Genomic DNA, 13,821 nt, shown 5'->3' on the forward strand with positions numbered 1-13,821 from the left:
TTCATTCAAACCTTTTTGAAACCAACCCACGTGACAATATGAATTTCAAAACTGATGTTGGTGTCTAGATGTCTATCAGCTAAAGTTTATTATTCAAAAATGACATAGGGCGTACTGAAAGTCTAAGGAAATTTAAAAAACCATCGCCATGAAGAACAGAAGGAACAGAAGGAAGTAGAAATGATTTCATGAATACTGCTATCAATCAATTTGGTCGTTAACCTCTTTTCCCCTTCCATTTTTATCACTGCACTTTTCACCGCATTCGTTTACAAAATGAATTGATTAAATCATGAAGACCAAATTATGTGAACGAAATGAACTGAGATGGCGGAAAAGTAACTGTTGTTTGGTGGTATGTAGCAGGAAATGGGGGTCGGGAAGGGAGAGGGGTTAAAATCAGGTTTTCTACAAATGAGATAGTTATGACATTGAATGGAAGGTAAAGTTGAGAGCGGAGGGAAACAAAATTGAAAACAAGCGAGAGTGTTTCAAAAATATTGGAAAGGAAACTCATTGAAAATCGGAGAATTTTTCATTTCTGGGTTATTTTTCAATTTATTTGGAGTTATGAGAAATGGATAGACTAGAGATTGACTAGGGAAATTCAATTCTGTTTTTTGTCCAGACAAATATTTGAGTTATGTGCAATTGGTAACCCAATTTCAGTGGTTAATGTGAATGCACAATTTTCTGCTCGATTTCTGATAATGTGGCAGAAATAAATGTTTTATACCACGTTTTTCCATTTTTCTGGATTCCACATGTAGTTATCAACAAACATACGTTGCAAAGCTCAAAATATTAGAAATAAGTAGTTTTGCCGGACAGCATCCTGGCGCATCGTCTAGATCCACCGAAGCTCGTCGTGCCAAGTGAGACGATTGCTGTCGTCGTTCTCCTATCACCACTGACATTTTACTTTCTGAACGGTATTCAATTTTTAAAAGATTTTATCTTAGTAATTGAGAAACGATACAAGTTGAGAAGAAAATAATAGAAAAGAGATGAAAGAAGCTTGGTGCAATGTTTCATTTGTCAAAAAATAGGAAAAACTAGGAATCCGAGAGAGAAATGAAAAGAAAAAAAAAGATGGGAAGAAAAAAGCAATGAGTGACCATAGACCGGTTGATTGTGTGATTCAGTCAGGAGAATGGATTGCGGTCAGTGGAGGAAAAGTGCAAAACATATTTATTTGCATTCAGGCAGATCAACCCGCGTTGGCCTCATTATTTGCATGGTTTTTGAGATGGAGTTGATTTTTTATTTTATTTCAAAATAAGTGAGGCTTATTTGAGGTCAAAATGATTCGATGAAAGAGAAAGAGAGCATAAAATGATTCTTCAGCGTTCAGTAGATGCGTTGCTTCGCGCTAAGTATTATGTTTCTTGCATTGTTCGCGCAGACCAGCCGGGTGTATTGGGCTCGGAACCACAGGTATGCAATTGAAAGAAAAAGAACGAAAAGAGGGCCTACCTCCCCTTATTTGCTCAAGCCTCTCCAAACTATCCACTGCTACCGCTTTCTATCTTTCCCCGTCACTCACAACTAACTACAACAATTTTATTTGGTTTAAGGACACAAAATATTATGTTACCCCCACTATGTGTTATCGACACTTGTTCTTGGCGGAGTTTGTAGGTTCTGTAGGTTCTATTAGTTACTATTGGCTTGAAATACGGTTTTAGGCAGGCTTGCAAAATTTCGTCCCGGTGAAGAAGTTTGCCGGCACGGAGTCAAAAATGTGCACAATTTTAACAACATTTTTTAAAAAATTTTGAAATTTTTATCAAAAGAGTTTTATTGATAATTGAAAACATAGTAGAATATTCTTTTTTTTGGCAAAAAAAATCAACAAAAAATTCAAAAAATTCAAAACTTCCAGTTTTGGTACTGAGAACCGGCTCGTTCCGAGTCTGGTTTTATAAATTGAAAAAATCTAGTGAGTCACTTAAAAAACCTTTCCGAAAAACTGAAATACATTCAATTCTAATATTTCAAGTATCCGCTAGCTCCAAAAACAACGGAACAAGGTTTATGCTTCTCTATTTTTGTTTTTCTTATTCAGCATACTCACCAAAAAACATCGTGTTATGAAAACAACTAAATATGACGGATCTTATTAACCTAGCACTCTAACTGAACAGTTTTTTGATAACGTAACAACTTTGAGCACGGTTTTGAAACTGTGAAACTTTTTGAAGCTGTGACTTGTGAGCGTTGTGAATGAAAATATTCATATTTACAAGTTTCAGGAAGAAACCACGGAAAAAATATGCGATAAGTTAGTGCATTGTCTCAAAACTAGCGAATGACATCAAAACTGATAAAGACGACCCTACCCATCGTATATTTAGTCCTTTTGATTCCGGTAAATAAAGAAGAATGAGAAGAGTAAGAACAGGAAAACCGTGTGGTTGTATCAGGTGTGTGTCTAGTGTGAACAACACATGAAAAAGAAAAAAGTTAGAAAACTTCAATATTTGCTCTACGATTTCCTTACCTCCCACAGTTCGTATTCTTCTACACTTTTTTTGTGAAATAAACTACAAGTTTGCTCAATATTTTGTCATCTCATCACACTGTAGGCACACACAAAAATGCACATACTTACTGGGAGAATAGAGGGTGTCTAACAAAAGATCAGTCGGTACTGTTGAGGTTTGGATTTTGCGAACTTTGAAGTTTTGTTAGTCTGGCTCGGAATGTTGCGAGAAAAAGTGTACACGTAGTTTGTAGCAAACTTGTCACGGGCTGGGCCGGGCCGAATTCGGAATTGTTCTCGGGCCGGCTCTTGGTTTAAAAAGCAGAAACTGAAATTTTTAGAATCTTATACCGAAAATGTCTATATTTTTACTTTACCTTAGAATTTAATCAAGAAGTAGTTATGCATCAAGAAATTGAATTTTTAATGTAAAATTTCAAAAAACTTCAAAAAAAGTGGTAAGCGCCGGACCTGGCCGACGGGATGAGCCGGGTCGGGTCAAAATTTGACAAGCTTGGTTCGTAGTTCAAACCGTTTAAGTGACTTAATAGCGAAAAATTATTTCCAGGACAAGAAACTTGAGATCGAAACATCAATTTTCTTCAGCTTATCTAAAAACTGTTACGAATGATAAGCTTAACCTCATATGGAAGAAATTATAATCAAACGTCATCATATACGTGAAAAAAGTGAAGACGACGGAACTGATAAAATGAAAAAATTGTGGAAAGTGCCAAACTCGAACAATCAGAAATCATGTGAACCTGGAGTATCGTCAATGCTGATTATTTTGATTTTAATATAAAAATCTTAAATGAAAAAATAAGTAAAAAAAAAATCGGCAAGATTTTGTACCTAGTACGTTATTTTATAAGAAAGTTGATCGTTCTCAGACATCAGTTGTTGTTGTTGTTCCGGCACACACAAAAACACAATATACCTCTCAAAAGAAAACTAGCTGTTGGTTCTTTGAGTACATGACAACGTAACCAGATCCAAACGACAGATATCAAAGGAATGTGAATAAAAGTGAGAAGTAAGGGAGTGCGACTACTAACAAGCCATCCAAATTACCGAATAGGGGAGTGGGGATGAATAAGAACGATATGAATGAATAAACACTTTTTTGTTTGTTGCAAACAAGTTCTTCTTCTTTTACTATCCACACCAACATGTGGTGTTACTGACAATTTGCATAAATCTATTGGTGCGGCGAGGTGAAGGAAGAATAAGAAACAAATTCAAATTTCTTTTCTCACTTTGTTGCAGAAAGAATCGGTGAGAAGAAAATTTGAATAGAAGAATCACGTTGGCGCCATCTGTCTGAGGTACCGAGCGGTGTGGAATGAGAAGGTCGCCCCTCCTGCCTTTGAACAAAAAAACAAGATAAATAAGTGTGGCGGACCCAGTTGGAGATGAGATGGGCACGTTAGACAACAACTAAACTTCTCAGAAGACAGCAAGAAAAAAAAACTAAAAAACTATTTTGCGTGAAAAACAATAGGATCCCATACAAGACACGCGGTGGGAAAAAAGGGAATAAAAAGATGATGAGGATGATGAGGATACGCATAGTTATTGGAGAAGGATGAGAAACTGAGATAAGAGGAAAAGGCGCTTCTTTTTCTCCAAGAAATCGCCTTCGGCTAGTTTTTGCTTCCGCGTATCTCAGGAGACTGGCCGCGTCTTGGACGCTACTAGCGGTACAGGCCAAACCTATTCATCACCACTTTTTAATGGGCTATCGCAGTTTCGTGACGTAACGACAATGGGTACCTTTGGGGAAAAGGTGGCCTGGACGAAACGCCAGAAAAAATGAAAACTTTGTTTGAAAACTTGAAAAAAAGAGTCTTTAGTTAAGTTTTAGTAAAAAACAACTATTTGGTCTACAGTTCCACTACTAGTTAGTTGCTCAAAGATCCCAGGAGCACCACGTTTTGTTTTTCAAAAATATTTGTGGTATTGCCATAGACAAATAAAGTAAAACTGCCCAAAAAATTGTTCAAGATAAAATAATGCCTAAAATAAACCAAATAAGACAATAGATGAGTAAGGATTCATTTTCATTGATAACCGCCCATTTCATCACTGGCCAGCTTGAATCAAATGATGTGTTCTGTACTTAATGTCACATTTAGCCTCCAGATCACGTCATATTTTTTAGAACTTTTGAGTAGCCGACCCGACATCTACCAACACGTGCTCAAAAAGTTCATCTTAGTGTACACAGCTCATCCGCCAACGTATCTTATCCCATCACATTGAGTGGTGTTTCAAAATCTTCGAAATTTTCAAAACTTTCAAAATCAACTAGATATACGAAACACAAAGGTACACATTTTGAAGAATTTTTATGTTTACCAGCATTATTTGGCACTTTTCAAACCGACCACACAAGAGAAAATAGTTTGTAAGACTGTGAGAAAGAATTCCAGCGAACAATTCAAGGTTGAAAACTGAAAACTTTGAAGAAAGAAAGAATACTAATAAAATGAACCATTCAATTCAAATAAAATCTATTCTATGTATTGAAATAAGGAAAAATGGATGAGTCAACGGGAAGATACGAACGAATGTTTCATGGAATAGATGCATGACAACCGGAAATTGCAATTTATAGTTTTCGGAAAAATTGAGGAGAGGGGGCGAAATTGTGGAGAAATTAAAAGAGAGATATAGTGGACCGATGTTCCAATTGAGAAGTCCGGTTGGATAGCTGTGTCATAAATTTTATGTTTCAGAACAAATTGAGATTAATTATTCGAATAAGTTTTCAGTTCAAAATTTCTCTACCACTACGACTACTACGTACGTACTTCTCTATTTCTCGTTCTCTCTTTATTTTGATTATGATCATAAACGGTTTCGTTATCAGTTAATGCACGTTCAGTCATCTCCTCTTTTTCTTTTTATGTTATCTTATCACTTTCATCCGGAAGGTAACGGAAACCACTAGGAGATGTACACTTGTGAGAGACCAGAAAGTAATGAGAACCGGAAGAACTTTTAAAGAAAGAAAAAAGTTCTTATTGAAAAACAAAATGAATAATATAATACAACTGGTAATCTTGGTCAAGTAGTAGAAGAAAAGTCTTGAGAATGAAAATGAGAGAAAGAGAGACGGGATTCAGGTCAACTACTAACAATCCTAATTGTGCGACCCACTAGTTAATTTTCGGAAGAAATTGAAGGGGGTATTGTGGTGAAGATGGCCAAACAAAAGAACTCCCGGGGTATTATAAGAGTCTTATTTGGAAAAGTCGAAAAATAGTATTTTTTAAATACTAACACAAAAAAAGAGAAAGCGGATGATCCCACAAAACGAGGTTGGACCAATTCTGGTCCTTCAGTGAAGTGACCGAATTTCGGAGCACTCTAGAAAATTTAATGGATGAAAAAAGCGAAAAAAAATTCTAAATGAGATTGATGACTGAATTTTCAGAATGTTAGTGTTAGGAATGTCTAACCATAGGAAAATATTGGTTACAATTGTTACCTCAAACATTCCAACCAACAAACATAACATCACTTTTGAATTAAATGCAAGACAAAGGAAAACTCAAAGAAAGTGAATTGAATAAGTCGAATTCCATTGGAAAACAAAAAGTTACACTAAACGTAAGACCCACAGCTGAGAAAAAATGGGGCAGTCACATCTGCATGTGACAAACGTTGCGCCAAGTGCTCTTTTCTTCCTCTCTGCTCGTTTGAATTGTCATTTTGAAACAATGTGATTCCGAAAAGTTTTACGACAACCCAGTAGTCTAGTAGTCAATCAAAAAACAAGGATTTCTTGTTGCTACACAAGAGATTTTTACACTTTGGGAAAGAAATCTATATCGAAAATGCAACAATTAAATCCGTTATCCGCCGCGTAGTCTGGGTCATGACCAGTGACACATAACTAGTTTTTTATTAAAACAAAAAGAAAAACGAAAAATGACATGTCGGTGGTCAAAAAGCAACAATTAGCTAACGGTTGTCGGATATGTGACGTTGCGAAGATGCCAATCATTTTTCAAAGCGTTTTTGACTCATTCATGCGTGTTCTAAACTGAATTAAGCAGTCACACTCATCGACATACCGTATCTATATGATTTTCGATGTTTTAGAACACAATGATGAGGGAGGAATTCACACATTTTCTAAATAATCTATTGGTGTTGGTTGGTCTAAACAATTTTGATAACGAACAACAACAATAATAATAAAACGGGCGGAAGGAATACGAGATGAGGGAACAGGGTGGCCGCAACCTACAATAGAAATGCGTGACGAAGCGAATATAATAAAACGACGATTAAATTCGGTTAGAACTACGATTCGGACACATTCAACCTCCTCCTTTTACTTTTAGCGGGTAGATATTATCTAACTTTGATTTTAATCGCGGTCAAATATTTGAAACGGTTATTAGATCAGTTTTTGTATATAACCGGGAAAACATTAACAGGAAGGGAATTCCAGCAAGATAATAAACGGTTGGGAGCACTCAATTAGGAGTTGTTAGACAAAACAAAATTGACATTATTTTTATTATCACTCACTTTCTCAGAACACGAAAAACGAGAACGTAACTATATCTTGATAACTGACTAGAGGCTTATCGTAACTATTTATTGGTGGCAATCTCCCATTATTTTTCGATATTGCCCACTAATACCGGCATGATTCAAAAACCTGACCCAATAAAAGAAACGGTTGCAATCAAAAAGGCAATATAATAAACATAGTAATAAAAACGTAAGCGGTGAGCTTGTTTCATCCCTACCGCAACATTAAACACAACCTCCTCCTCCACCCGTCGAGAAGCAGTCGGCAAAGTGCCTTCATTATTGAAGAGGGGGGGTCACCTTCAAGATACAACGGACCACTGGTCATTACACCTAGAGAATGTCGGCAGTGTTCTACCTGAGAGAGACACAGAAAGTGGACGACGCGTGTTCGGATCAAGACAAAGCGACTTGTAGAGGTAGACGGATTGCGCAATGTGTTCTATCCGATCTATCCAACAAATCCGGATTTCTTATCGTTTCTGTTTAGATAGGAATCTTGAGGATGGCTTTGAGATTCTTTTTGTTTTAAAGAACACATCGGAAAATTGCTTTGTGTGAAATGAGAGTTTCAAAAATCACCTTTCTTGTCCTTTTCTCATTGCTGCTTGCTCGAAGCCTTGTTCTTGTTCCCATTCGTATTTATTTTCACATAAGATAAATTAATCCCTCATTCAATTCTCCCATTTGGTGTCACCAACAATATTAATGAGTGTTTGTACAGCGATCATGATACCTTGAAACCCATGGCCAAACCACCTGCTCTCCCTGATTTCCCTCCCAAGACACAAAAGAAAATGAAAAGAGAGCGTACCCGATGAACCAGCCGACCGTATCGCGGAAATAATCCGGCAGCCTATTCAGGATTCCCTTTTGGTGATTATGTGGATGAGAGGGCGTTTGAGCAGAAGCGGTTGATGTTGATACTCGACCAGGCTCCGATGCGGATTGTTGATGGTGTGGTCCGGATGGTGTTATTGGATCTGAACCTGAAAACATCATACTTGTCAAGGCACAGCATTGGAAAATTTTAAAAAGCCCGTCCAGCCCAAAGGTCCGGCTTCAAAAAAAGAACCAATTAAATAAAAACATTTTTTGAAATTTTTACAATTTTTCATCGAAAATGTAAACAATTTTGATGATTTTTCAAAATTTCTTAAATTTCTGAATAATTGCCAAAAACTTGACCTTTTTGCAAAAAAAATTTAAAAATTGAGTTTTGAAATTTGGCGCCAAATAGCCGGGGCTTTCGGGCTCAGGTTTCGACAAGTATGGAAAAGGTGAAGAATTTTCCAGAAGAAAAAAACAATATTTCGCAACTCACTGGAAAAATCTTCCGCGCTAATGTTGGTAGCTTTCTCGGTCGGATGTCCCATGTCATACAATCATTCTGGAATAAAATGTGGATTGTTCATAAAAAAAAGAAAATTGGCCTTCATAAAAAAGATATAAACGGAAATTGGCAGGAAATTATAAGTAAACGGCGAGCAAGAGGAAATTGAAAGGAGGAGAAGAGGTAAGAGTGTAACCTTCCCGACTATTTATTAAATAGTGTGAAAATGTGTTTTGATTGAAGTTTATCACGAGAGAGTTGAAATTTGAGAATTCGAGAGAAATATATCAAATTACTGGTTATTTTTGATACCAGATAACATAATTGTTTATGTTAGTTCATGGATGTGATACACTGGAAATATAAACGAAATTTTGCAAAAACTATTTTTGTTATTTCAAACAGATTAAATTCATAAGTAGGACTGCGAACTCGGTGCGCTATAATAATATTCAAATTATGCAAATCTGGTTATGAGGGTTATGAGAACCGGGTGGGAAATCATCGAAATCCCCACTCGAGAATTCATGATGGAGAAAAGCAGCAAATTCGAGATGCGCTGCTCCGCTCAATTAGAAAAAAGGAAAACTAAGGCTCAAAAACTTGAACATTGGTTCTAGGGCTGTTGGAATTGACTAATAAGGGACAGAAGGCAACGAGGACAATAGGAAGATGACAAGGAGGATTGACGACCAAATGGCATGCTCTTCTATTCCTTTTTTCGTTGTCTAATTCTGGTTGGGAACACTAATTATGTCGGAGGAGATTGGATTATAACAATTAGGGTAATGATTGGAGAGAAGTGGTGGAGACAAGGCGGCTCAAAAGATAGGTCTACAGTAATCAGTGAAATAGCTGTAAAACACGTATGAAGGTTGATGAAGGTTGCAAAATGCTCAATAGCTCAAAGCTGTGAAAAAGGATTCTATCCCATCTTATCGCTGATGCCAAGTTTCAAAAATCTCAAAAATTGGGGGGAAGAGACCATCGATTTCGAAAATGAAAAATGAAAAGAGTTAGACACAATGAGAACTCGAGATACAATGGGACCACGAAAGTTTGGTGAAGAGAGTGTTAGACAAAGTAATAGTCTAGCGTGAGAGACAGATTCTGCGGGAATGCGAAAATGGACGGAGGAGAAGACACCCCCTCCGCCACTGCTGCACATGGTGAGGAGGAAGAAGACGCGGCGACGGCAACACGACCACGACCAAACGAAGAAGTGGAGCATGCGGAGACAGAAAAGGAAGAAAAGTGTGGAAAGAGGGACTTGAGACTCTTTTGCTCCGCTCTCTCTCTCTTTTCTACCAACCATGGCAGTTGATGAATTCTAAATATGAAGAATGTGTGATGACAGGGAAAGAAAAATTGAAAAATTGAATGAATATGATTGAGAAGAAAATTAGTTAGACAATATGTAGGCGAGATGTCATGAAAGAAGAAAATATATTTTTTATTTTTGTCCAAAATGTCAAGAAGTCGCTATACATTTCATAGACTAGGGAAAAATAATTGCCTAGTAAAACCAAAACGGCTTCTACCAGACAGTAGTTACTCAATGACCGCATGTCGGTAGTGTCATTGACTTCCATTCCCCAAATACACACGAAGGCACATACACTCACTCACACAAGCACAAAACCCAAGTTTCGCCAATATTGACACGTTTCTTCTTCGTTTTATGTTTTTTTGTGCTCTAGTTTTCTCGTAGTTAGTACTTCTCACTGTAAAAGATAAAAAGACTAGTTAGGTCTAGAATGGAGCACATGATGGAATAGAAATGCATTTAGGAGATGTGATGGTCACGAGTTTTTGAAAAAGAGAAATTGAAAGATATAAGGGAAAGGAAAAGAAGAACAATGTTCCGGAGGAAAGCATAATATATGCAAATTCAGCATTTTATGGATGTTTAGTGTTGTTGACAACCCGAAAACGTATGTATTCGTCAACGTTTTGTTTCCACGTTCTAAATAGCAGAAAATTTCTGGAAAACGTTGGACCGAGCAGCTAAATTCAACAAAAAAAACGTACACTAGCGATGATGATGTATTATCGTCAAGGGAGACCAGAGATTTTTCTGCCTGTCTTCACACTAATGATGGATGGGTCTTGAGTGGCGTTGTGACGATGTGTGAAATAGGAGATGGAGGATTAGAGGATGAACAGGAAAAAAACGAACGAGAACGGAAAGCATATACGGTTGGGCATGAGGCAAGAGGCATCGTGAACAAACAGTAATGAACAGTAGGTTCAAGGTAATTTGGGTGATTTATTTATTGAAAGCGGTAAGATGGTTATTATGAAATAGAAATAATGAGAGTAAAATAGACTGGATGGAGTAAAACGTTGAGAAGATTTCAAATATCCTTAAAAAAGTTTAAAATTTTCATTTTTATTGGTGAGCCGAGTGGTCCAAGGCAAAGGTATCTGCACAAAGAGCGCACGTTTGATTTCGACCTGGCTGCTTTTTTTCTCTATACTCAAAAATTTGCGGACATTAAGACAAATGGACAGACTCCCTACGCGTTTTATAAATTAGAATGTTAAGGTTACTATAGATATGCAAATCGTCATTGACGTCTTTGTTATTTATTGAGGGATCATTATGGAAAAATCAATGCTGACAGTCTTGGACATAGTTGAAGTTCATAATATTTTATTTTCAATTTTTAAAATTTAGGGTCTAGTAAGGTTACTGTAGTTATGCAAAACTAAGATTTTTGTTTTTATCGAAAACAACCTAAATTTCAATTCAGTTCAAGTTAGTATTAATGAAGTAAAATGTTTCAACAAAATGAAAATACGTTTATAGCCATCTTCAAAGTTTGCGTAAATTGTTCTGCATGTATTATTCATAGTATTACCTACCGTCCTCAGCAATTCTTACAGAAAATATCTTATATATCAATACTAGTGAGGTCCGACTTAATTTTTCGAAAAACTAGACTCGAAAAAGACAATTTTCTGGCACACGAGCTTCAATTATGTCAAATTCAAAATATTGAGAGCACATAAATAATCGAGTTTACACAACACAACACAGTCACATAATGAAAAAATTCCACGACCAAACAATTTTCCTCTTCATTATTTCCACATTTTACCCCCATCAACCTGATGAAAGCCTCTGAACCAAGAAAACATCATTATTCGGACTTTGCGTGACCTAAACATTTTTCATTCTATGGTTTTTTGGCTTGAGGGCACATTCCTCTTCCTCTGACTAGGATTGAAAAGGCAAAGAAAGATTCTTTTGTCCCATTTCGCTCAATCACGCAAATTGCTCTTGAGAGATGGAAAAAAACTAAGATTTTTTTCTTTGAGAGGAAAAAAATGGGAGAGAATATAAAACGAACGTAATTCCGAAGTTTAATGGGAGTATTCCGAACAAAACCTAACCATTGCATTCAAACTGAATCGTAAATCAAGTCAGAAGAGAGAAAAACAAGAAAAAGAGGAAGTGAAAGTTGTAGAAGACACAATGCCCTTTGATTTCTGCCGAGAAATTATCTGAACACTCATAAACGGTGGGAAACGGGTGAATTGCAACAGAAGAATAGAGCAACAGTTGGTAAGGTCAGAAACAACTGCTGTCTAAGAAAAAAAGATCGGACAAGGACGTCTTCAGAATGAATTATGCTGTGATTTTTGTCCATTTCACAATTTGTGGTTGGTGGAGGAAAAGAAATGGCAGCCCATTAGGTAACAGTCTCTTTTCGATGATCATTGCCACTATTTTTCGGCGAAAATTAGATTAGTAATCGTAGAAGTTGAATACAACAAAACAACAACAGCATACATTCTGCAACAAAAATATTGTTGGAAAATTTATTTTTCCACATTTATTATATTGGTTAATTGGTGTTTGAAATCCTGTTGAAATCTCTACGGAAATTCTTGCAAGCACCATTTTCGACTTTTTTTCTCCAGTTGATCAAATAACACTTTGTTTTCCTAGCACTCCCTGTCGAAATTTCTCGTGCCTTTTGCAGCTATACTAACAAATAAAGTGGAGTCTATGATTATCTATCATTTAGATATAGTGATTTCACGCTGATTTTCCAAGTCGGGAGTGCTCGGTTGAAAACAACTTGATAAAAAACAAAGATTCTGTAAAATCAAATGGTTTGTCGAGGAAATAAATTTGAGAGAAATTTTACCGATTAGAAGTTTGTAGGAGTTGCAATTCGATTTAACATCGTTTCAACTATTTCACCTTGTAAACGTATCAGGTAACTTGAAAATGAAAAATAAATTCCTTTTTATTTTTGTCCCATTTGATATTGGCGAGCCTGCTACAGCGGCGGGAGTCTACCTCACGGTAGGTCCTCTAGCTGTCATGTAAGAAACCATTAAACTCTTCATCAGTTTGGTTCATTGGTACAAAGTGGGTTTGTGCAGATGGGTCGAGTTCAGGGAACCCCAGGGTCTATGTGTTCATCAGTAATATGTTGGTCAGTAGCTGTTTTGATGGTTTCGGACTCTGGGTATTTACCATCCCCTTCTCTTATATGAACAATGATTATTATCAGATCAGGATTCCTCCAACTATGTCATAGTCGTCGGGTGTAGGCTCACCACTGACTATGACGGAGTTTTCCACCAAGAGCCTCACGGCCTTCAACTTTCCCTTTCAGGTTTGCACCCTCCAGATCAAGTCGGCATCCAACCGGCCCGCGCGTGTGTTCTTCAGGCCAGAGCTCTATTTCAGATCTAGAGACAGAGACCATCCGAAACACATTGCCAGATCAGAATGCGGTGGTTGGGCATCCATACTTCCGGGTCGCTACCCAATCCTCCCTACACAAAACTTGGCAAATTTTGCCCCGGCCTGGTCGACCCGGATTCAAGAAGATGAAGAAAAGGTTCTGAATTTAAACACTTTTAAATCAAAACATTACAATTCTTGATGCATAACACGCTTGTGATTTAATTCTGAAGTATTGTCAAAAATTCCACATTTACGGAACTTGAAAAAATTTAATTTCGAATATCAGTTCAAAAAATGTTTAAACTTTGAACCAGAGCCTGCCAGAGAAAAAAATCCGATTTTGATCCGGCCCGTGACAAGCTTGATTCCCGATAGTTCTTCCATTGGCTTGAAATTGCCTGATTCCACTTTTATATTACTAAGAATGTTAGGAAACCTCGGTTAGAATGACAAATGTATAATTCGTATTACACCTCCCGGCATTTTCCAAATAAACCTTTTCCACCAATTTTTTTAATTGCGCCCTTCCAATAAAAGTTCTCATAGCTTTTCCTTTTCCAAGTGCGAATCTCATGATGGGAAAAAAAGTGATTTCATAATTTTTCAAATCAACCTGATTACTGCGTGGGAACACCGGCTATCCAGTTCAAAGTGATTGGACACAATATCCAAGCGTTTGATCTGAAAAAATGAATCAACTGAATTTGAGAACCAAATGTCATAAGTTGATTTGATTTG

The 13,821-nt window shown here is 36.9% G+C and overlaps 1 protein-coding gene across 1 annotated transcript; it reads right to left on the reverse strand.

The window, feature by feature from the left end:
• Nucleotides 1-7,744: 7,744 nt before the first annotated feature.
• On the reverse strand, nt 7,745-8,415 carry GCK72_025394 (uncharacterized protein; the record flags this gene model as incomplete). Its single annotated transcript, XM_053736322.1, has 2 exons — nt 7,745-8,028; nt 8,364-8,415. 2 exons carry the CDS (start codon nt 8,413-8,415, stop codon nt 7,745-7,747), a joined length of 336 nt encoding a protein of 111 aa, XP_053579888.1.
• Nucleotides 8,416-13,821: the final 5,406 nt, after the last annotated feature.

Source organism: Caenorhabditis remanei, chromosome X (genome assembly GCF_010183535.1).
Source record: "Caenorhabditis remanei strain PX506 chromosome X, whole genome shotgun sequence".
NCBI classification, from domain to species: Eukaryota; Metazoa; Nematoda; class Chromadorea; order Rhabditida; family Rhabditidae; genus Caenorhabditis; species Caenorhabditis remanei.